We start from the raw sequence: 8,453 nt of genomic DNA on the forward strand, positions 1-8,453 counted from the left end.
CAGATATTTCTGAGTTACGATGGATATGTATCGTATGAATTTGGAATAGATTATTTTTCATTTATATGCTATATAATATTTACAATATTGCGGAAAGCAAGATCGTAATAAAATGATAATAATTAAATTATCAAAATCATGACTCAGATAAAACTGTTATCTGAATGTTGAGAAAAAAATTTTATATATATATACATACAGTAAGTGCAAAAAGTATTTGTACAGAGAAAATATTTTTTAAAAAACTTTACTTTAAAAAATAAATATTACCAGCAAGAAATGAATTATCGAATTGATGTTGAATCAATATCGATATGATGATTTCAATAATTTGACGATTCGACGTTTAATTGATGCTCATTTCTTGCTGGGTAATTTATTCATAAAGAATAAAATAGACTGTATGTTTCTTTTTATTCTTAAAATTATATATACCAAAAAGATGTATATTAATTATAGAAAATATATTATCTGAAAAATATGCGAAAATAAAAAATTGTATTGTTTGGATACTCAAAAGTATTCGTACAATTGAGAAATTTATCTTTTAAAATCAAAAATATATGCGAAGCTCATTTGTTAATGTAAGAACAGAATGTATTCATTGTATAAAAATTGCTAATTAATGTTTATTTTCTACAAATAAGACTTTTTTTATAAAAAAATTTCCTTGTACTTTTTGCTCTCACTGTATATATATATGAGATATATACCAGTTCCTGGGCGGTTTGAAATTTGGAATGTCACTGAATATTAATGAATGCAAGCAATAAAAAAAAGAAAGAAAAGAAAAATATTTAGAAATTCTCGTTTAGGCAATCATTTTTGCAAGCATGTAGTTCTTGAATAAACATCGTTCACTTTCTTATCCAGACTCGTCGCGGCGCCGGTATAGAAGAAGAAAGAAACATTGATTTACATGTTTACATCTATTTGTTTATAAGCATTGCAACGATTTCACCGTTACAAGATTGATAAGACATAAAGGAATGTTTATCACTTATCGATAGCGGCGCCATACAATTTTACGTGCTGGTTTGTGAGTGGTCTCTTTTGTTTGATTCGCTGACAGCTGTGAAATGGTTAGAAGAAACGAAACAAACAAGGAGCTTGTCTGCTTGTTGATACTGACAGGTTATCTGTCTCCTATTATTGAATGTTACATCGCAGAAGAATTAATTCTTCTAAACGACGGCATCCACGACACGAGTCACATCGATCACGCAGACGACGGCTCGTTGTAAAACGTTATAAGATATGGTAGAAAAGAAAAAGGAGATCGTACGCGCGGAGAAGGCCGGTTTGGCGGGAGGGGTCGATAAGAGAAATCAAACCGGGCGTGCTACGTGGAATCGTGAAAGTGAAGGTATGTTGCCGCTACTTGTGTTCGCGAGAGAGGCCGATCGAACCCGATGAATACCTGTTGCCTCTTTCTCGTTTTTTCCCATGCGCTCGCGTTCACGTCTTGACTGTCTCTTAAGTAGTCTTGACGTGACGTGGGCAGCTGTATCGAGATTGAAGGATTTACACAGAACACACGACGATAAACGCGACACGCGATAAGGGGATACACTTTCCACAAGCGTTCGCAAGTGTCAAACGCAGATTATTGACACGACATAGAGTATGGAGCGTTTAAAAAAAAAACTAAGCGAGTATGATCAGGAACATCTGCTCACATTTTGGGAGGAGTTAGTGGATGAGGATAGGAACCAGCTGGAGAATGATATAGATGAGCTTGATCTGCAGGAAGTTACGGCATACTTTAAGAAGGCTGTAGAATCCTCTCAGATCATTGCTCAGAATACATTGGATGACAAGATACAGCCAATCGATCAGACCAAGATAGCTTCTGTCAAGACGTCCACTGAAGAAGAATTGAATACATATAAGGAACATGGTTTGAAAGAAATAGCCCAAGGTTGCGTGGCTGTATTATTGTTGGCAGGTGGTCAAGGAACACGACTAGGAGTTACCTATCCTAAGGGAATGTATGATGTTGCATTGCCATCACATAAAACACTTTTTCAATTGCAGGCGGAAAGAATACTCTGCTTGCAAAGTATGGCACAACAACAATGTGGGAAACACGGAGAGATAACTTGGTATGAGAATCAACAAGTATCATTGTAGTTGCAGTAGAAAAAATAGCTTTGCAACTGTTGTAAAATTCTTTAATATGATTGATTTTGTCCTTAATTTCTTACTGAATCTAAATGTATAAATCAATTATATTAAAGAATCTTACAATAGTCAGTTGCAAAGCTTTATCTGCTGAATGTAACTATTATTGTTATAACTATTATTGTTATAATGTAACATATGTGATAAGGAAAAGAAAATGAAATTGATTTAATTTTATTTTTCAGGTATATCCTTACTAGTGAAGCTACTCATGACGCCACTGTCGAATATCTAAACAAACGCAATTATTTTGGTTTAAAAGAGAAAAATGTCAAACCCTTCAAACAGGGTATGCTGCCGTGTTTCACCTTTGATGGAAAAATTATTTTGGACGCTAAGTATCGTGTTTCCAAGGCTCCTGATGGTAATGGAGGATTGTATCGCGCTTTGAAAACTCAAGGAATATTGAATGATATGGAACAACGCGGTATCCGGAGTGTTCACGTACATTCCGTGGATAATATTTTGGTAAAAGTAGCAGATCCTATATTCATAGGATATTGCTTGCTATCTGAAACTGACTGCGGAGTTAAAGTTATCGAAAAGTCTTCTCCTTCTGAAGCCGTTGGCATAGTTTGCAAAGTTTGTTTTTCTATAATATGATTATCTATAATTAAATTTATATACAAAGTTTATATTATAATAATTTTATTTCGATTAATTAGGTGGAGGATCACTATCAAATAGTTGAATACAGCGAAATAACAAAGGAAACTGCAGAGCTTCGACATGTCAATGGACAATTGATATACAATGCTGCTAATATATGCAATCACTATTTTACAATCGACTTTTTGAAGGACGTTGCATACCTTTATGAAAAAGATCTACTTTTGCACGTAGCAAAAAAGAAAATTTCATACGTTAATGACGACGGAGAAAGAATCGTTCCAAAAATTCCTAACGGTATCAAAATAGAAAAGTTTGTGTTTGACGTATTTCCTTTCGCAAAGAATTTCGCAGTGTGGCAGGGAACGCGCGAGGAGGAATTTAGTCCGCTGAAAAATTCAAATTCCGTTGGTCAAGATTGTCCAAGCACCGCTCGTATTGATTTGCTCAATTTACACAAAAAGTGGCTGTTGAAAGCAGGTGCAAAACAAGTCGGAGACGACGTTGAAATCTCTCCTTTGCTCTCGTATGCGGGAGAAAACTTGTGTCAAATCGTAAACGGTCAATCTTTCGTGGGACCACAAGTTCTCGAATAATAAGAAAGAAATTTTTTTCATTCTTCTATAATAATGACATATTTACAATATTTATATTTTCGACCAATGGATTAAGCATACATTTTTTATTGTTTGTATAATAATCATTTGTATAATTTATATACCACCCAGTTTTCGGTTTTAATAGTCATGCTTTTATTTCATGACGGGATTGGCTGAACTAGATAAAAAGAAAAATCGTGTAAATAAAATGTAACGTCGATAATTGTGTATAAAAATTGGCTGTATATATTCAAGTGTAATTCGATTATAATATTATTGTTTAATCCACAAGTATTGTGACCATCATATTTTTATATATTGTTATCATATGTACATGAAATAAAAGTATTATAAATTTATATATATATATACACACATATAAACAAGCATTTCTAATTATCTGAAGTAAATCTTCTATTATGCATGTATAAGTTATATTAAATTGAATGTTAGAACTATTTGTATGTTATTTTTGAAATAATTGTGATAAAAACATACTTAAATTTAGCGCGCTTTTTTCAGTCATATACATAAAAATTGATTAGAAGATAATTATATTATTGATTAAAAGATAATATGTCTGTTCTTTATTGCACTAAATTGCACTTAAAACCTTTCATCTCGATCTTTCTTGTGAAACTTAAATATACATATATCTACTTTATTTTAAGAGTGATAATAAAGAGAAAATAATTTAATATAAAATATATATATTAAATATTATTTTATTAAAAATATTTATTTTCTTACATTCATTAAAATTACATTGTCTAATTTGTAGTATTTCTTTTTTATCATTTTTAATAAATATTCATTTATTATAAATTTAGTTTTCTTTTATTTATTTCATTTTCGTATTACTTGAAATGTTTCAAAATTTTTGCACTTAAAATTATTTATATATAGAGATAATTACACTCTACTTAAGAGATAAATATATATATTCGAATGTTGGCGAAAGAAAAACCGAAGATTCTCTCTCTGAACACAAAAAGTGCAAGCAACACGAAGATTTCATGCACTCTTGATAGGTATGTTCTTTTTAACTAAAGTTCTTGCACTTATCATCATTTTTCCTTTTCTTTTCACATTAGAGAGAAAAATAAAAAAGAGATGAACTATGTAAGAAGTTGAGAAGAAGAGGTCAAATATTTCAAGATCAGAACTTGAGAAGAGCGGGGGGGAAGCATAGATGTCACTATCGTCACTAGCAAAATCTTCATACGCATGTGCGTTCTGATGTATGTAACTGCTGATTCAACTCAAAATTTGAAATTTGTAAGTTCATACAAAAATTCACTTAATTAAAAATATTTACGTTGTCTTGATATAATTTCTTAATATGTGCAACATAATTAATAGTAAATCACAATAGTATATATTGTGATAAAGTTCAATTGCCAAAGTGATCGTTAGTATTGAAATTGTACTGTGTATATCACGAAAGTGGTTAGAAAAACAATAATCAAATGATTTGAATGACATAGATCTTCATTTTTTTTTATAAAGTTCGCACGTTCGAAAGACAATAAAGAATTTATTATTGTTATATTGTTATTATAAACAAAGCTATATAAGAAAGTAAACTATGGCCCATATTACTGACAAAATTATGCGAATCTTGCATGAATGTCATCCCAAAGATGATTTTAAGGATAAGACAAAAAGTGAGGCAAAAAAATCAAGAAGGAAAATCGAGAATGAAAAATTAGAGGGAATCAAAAGTAGTGTAGAGAAATTATTCACAGATGCACGATGTAATTATGTAGGAAGTGTTGAATATGCCAGTTTGAATAAAATGCTGGCCATTTGTAATCTAGAGGTAATTGAATATAACTACATAATAAAGTAATAGAAATTCTACAACACATGTATGCTTGGTATATTGTAAAAAAATGCATGTGATAATTTATTTTGATACTAAATTTTATATACGTATATATTCTTTTAGATTGGCAATGAGATCACAGCTATCCATCATTTGGTCGAAGCTCATGCAGTAATACTTCGACAACACATCTTGCATAGATATCAAAAGACTCAAATGCGCGAATCTGTGAGGAATGAATCTCAAATATATGGACTAAGACCTACACATGTAAAATTTGAGACAAAATTTACAGATAATAGTGAATCATTAAAAGCAAAACTGTTAGACTTACCGAAAGGTATAGATACCTTTTGCTTTTTATTGTAATTCTCTTTTTATATAAATTTAAATTTGTTTAATTTCCTTCACAGAATGGTACATAATTCAAGTTACTGCCCCATATGAATCTCCAACTATATCAAGATACGAAAAACGTACATCTAACGTAATGCATGCTATACATATTACAATACTTCCTACGGGTACATCTGACATAGATCCATTATGTATAACTGTGCCAAGACCTACGACGCAAGTTTCTTACGATGTCTGCAAAGAGATTCGGCAACTACTTGATGGCTATACGTCTGCCCTGAAGACTACTTACACGAATAATAAGCAGTATTGGACAATGCGTGTAAATCAAAACAATAAAATGAAGGTAGATTTTTTAAATCGGAGCAACATACAAATTGGAAATTTAACAATAAGGGAAATTTTAAATTAATTTATTATAGACGGCTATAAGCGCATTAGAGAATGTATGGTTGAGAGAATGGAGAGTGTTATTTATGGCTGATCTTATTGAAGACTTAGAAATGGTAGATGAGATTCATCAAATGATCAACAAATTAATATCGGATTTCAAATCTTCGTAAGTAATATTTACTTCGTTGTGTTTTTTTATGCATATTCAATTTCTTTACTTCATTTATCTAGCAATGAGATATCAAAAAGATGTAAGTGGCTTTTGAGAAAAGTAGCCACAGGTGCATGCTTTCTTACGCGTGAGGAAATAGCGCGTGCAATTAAATTTCTACTTCCCAAGCATGAAAAACTTGCAAACAATATTATTTTATCTATTTATGGAAAATTGCCATATATAAAGAACCTAGACAATACAAAGCGGAAAACATTGGTTTTAATTATTGATGAGGTAAACGTGCAATGTATATAAGCTACATAATATTATTATGCGCTTAAGAATAATACAAATTTATGTAAATTTGTTTCGTATATAAAGATTTTTTGTTTTTTAAGCACATAGATTATATAGCGTTTGAAGCTATGGAAATTGTTAAAGATCATCCTATTACCCGTTTTCCATCTCTACATGTAGCGTATGCATTATTCAAAGAACATGAAGATACTATTTTGGACGGTTGTAAATTAATTAAAGCAAAGGAAGATATGGGAATTTGCGTAGTCAATCCTTCCGGTGATCTCGATAAAATGGAAAAACGTATGAAGCTTTTTATGGACTTTTGGTTACCGAAGTGGAAAAGTTGTTATAACACGCGACCTAGCGAAGAAATGTTCGAAGATGCGTTAATAAATCATGATATTTTAATGTACAAAAATTTTATCCTATTTCTCTATTAACAGTCATTAATCTACTTAATTCGATTACTTGTACTTTATTTTTCTCTTTCATTTTTGTAGGTATACTGGTCATGGAAATGGCATAGAATATTTATCTGGAGAAGATATCGAAAGAATGAGAGTGAAATCTACTGTTTTATTGTTTGGATGTAGCAGCGTAAAACTATTTATGATAGGTGGAAGATATCCACCTTATGGCGTTTCAAATCAATATTTAATAGCATGCAGGTAAAAAAAATATTTTTTATGTTTGTGCCATACTTAAAATAAAAAATTCTTTCCATTTATAAAAAAATTACATATGAAACATTCCTTTTCTCTTATCTTTTCAATTCCCATTTATACGTACATAAATAAATAAATAGTGTGTCAATTTACAATTTTTAGTCCTTGCCTGTTGGGTATGCTTTGGGAAGTAACAGATGCGGATATTGATAAAATGACCGCAAATTTCATGAGTAATTGGATTCCTTCGTCCTCGGAGAAATCATGGACTGAGATAGACAAGGATAAATGGATTTCTGGTACTCTAAGTTAGTATTAGAAATTGAAAAAACTTTTTATATTTGCTTCTTTAATATTATAAGCATAGTAACTCTTCATATTTAAATTTTTCAGAATTTATAAAGAACGGAGCAAAGAATAAACCAGAGATGGAATCAGAAATGTTAAGGGTAGTGGCAAAAGCTAAGAACAGTTGCTTGCATTATATGACGGCAGCTGCGATAGTAATACGAGGTTTACCAGTAAAAATAGTTTAATTCCTTACTGATGTCATCGATGTATTTTTGCACTGATGTGTAATAATTCAAGTTTCTAAGTCATGTATAAAGCAATTGTTTGTTGGAAGACAAGATTGCGGTAATCGTTTGTAAAGGAGTAAAATTATGTTATATATTTTTTAAATTTTAATGCGAAGATATTTTAAGAACATATTTTATATAAAAATAATAAAAGCGAATAAAAAATTGTTTTGGTCAATTATTGCCTTCACTGATTCAAGATTATAGTCTTTGGTCACATAATAATCTGTGGTTCTGGTACAGAAGTGGAAATACTCTTGTGTGGTAAAACTTGTCCACCATTAATATATAATTCATCTTTCACGATAACGTCTTCTCCTAATACAGTTGTACCTTCCATTCTGACCCAACGTCCTACAACGCTTCTCCATCCAACAATACAACTGTTTACATATTTTTAATTATTATGATAAATATTATGAAGCTTTACTTATATTTAAAATATATAACATTAATACTTGCCCATCTAGCCATGCATGCTCTTTTATTACAGCTGCCTTAAGAATAGTACTTCGTTTAATACAACATCCATCAGCTAAAGTGGCACCCGGTCCAATCGTGACGTTAGGTCCTATTCTACAATCCTTGCCAATTATAGCCGTTGGATCAATTAAGACATTGCCTACTATACCAGGCCCAGAATGAAGCTGTTCAGGATGCTTTTGCCTCAATGAAGTAAGATACATAGACATTCCTGGATAATGTTATGGATACTAAGTATGAATGAACAATGAAACACACATACACACACACACACACACACACACACACACACACACACACAAT

The 8,453-nt window shown here is 31.3% G+C and overlaps 3 protein-coding genes across 3 annotated transcripts in view; 2 read left to right on the forward strand and 1 right to left on the reverse strand.

The window, feature by feature from the left end:
• The first annotated feature begins 1,626 nt into the window (after positions 1-1,626).
• LOC105618835 (UDP-N-acetylhexosamine pyrophosphorylase) lies at positions 1,627-3,389 on the forward strand. The gene is made up of 3 exons (XM_012200370.1): positions 1,627-2,105; positions 2,370-2,766; positions 2,850-3,389. Exons 1-3 carry the CDS (start codon positions 1,627-1,629, stop codon positions 3,387-3,389), a joined length of 1,416 nt encoding a protein of 471 aa, XP_012055760.1.
• Positions 3,390-4,980: 1,591 nt separating this feature from the next.
• Positions 4,981-7,625, forward strand: LOC105618839 (separin). The gene is made up of 9 exons (XM_012200373.1): positions 4,981-5,214; positions 5,344-5,560; positions 5,634-5,923; positions 6,000-6,136; positions 6,202-6,418; positions 6,523-6,833; positions 6,925-7,092; positions 7,252-7,397; positions 7,483-7,625. The coding sequence occupies exons 1-9, from the start codon at positions 4,981-4,983 to the stop codon at positions 7,623-7,625; spliced, it is 1,863 nt and encodes a 620-aa protein (XP_012055763.1).
• A 124-nt stretch (positions 7,626-7,749) lies between these two features.
• LOC105618840 (mannose-1-phosphate guanyltransferase beta) overlaps positions 7,750-8,453 on the reverse strand; it is a 1,865-nt gene continuing 1,161 nt past the window's right edge. Inside the window, exons 4-5 of the mRNA XM_012200375.1 lie at positions 8,130-8,361; positions 7,750-8,050 (exon numbers count right to left, since the gene is read on the reverse strand). Coding sequence (XP_012055765.1) covers positions 7,882-8,050; positions 8,130-8,361 — 401 coding nt within the window. The 3' untranslated portion in view covers positions 7,750-7,881. The remainder of the gene's footprint in view (positions 8,051-8,129; positions 8,362-8,453) is intronic.

The sequence above is a fragment of the Atta cephalotes genome, assembly GCF_000143395.1.
Source record: "Atta cephalotes unplaced genomic scaffold scaffold00018, whole genome shotgun sequence".
NCBI classification, from domain to species: Eukaryota; Metazoa; Arthropoda; class Insecta; order Hymenoptera; family Formicidae; genus Atta; species Atta cephalotes.

Bases quoted from the DNA above. Each gene is read 5' to 3' on its own strand.
- LOC105618835 (XM_012200370.1), top strand. From the start codon at position 1,627: ATGGAGCGTTTAAAAAAAAAACTAAGCGAGTATGATCAGGAACATCTG. The intron at 2,106-2,369 runs GTATGAGAATCA...TTTATTTTTCAG, and splicing joins AAACACGGAGAGATAACTTG to GTATATCCTTACTAGTGAAG. The intron at 2,767-2,849 runs GTTTGTTTTTCT...TCGATTAATTAG, and splicing joins CCGTTGGCATAGTTTGCAAA to GTGGAGGATCACTATCAAAT.
- LOC105618839 (XM_012200373.1), top strand. From the start codon at position 4,981: ATGGCCCATATTACTGACAAAATTATGCGAATCTTGCATGAATGTCAT. The intron at 5,924-5,999 runs GTAGATTTTTTA...AATTTATTATAG, and splicing joins ATCAAAACAATAAAATGAAG to ACGGCTATAAGCGCATTAGA. The intron at 6,137-6,201 runs GTAAGTAATATT...TCATTTATCTAG, and splicing joins ATATCGGATTTCAAATCTTC to CAATGAGATATCAAAAAGAT.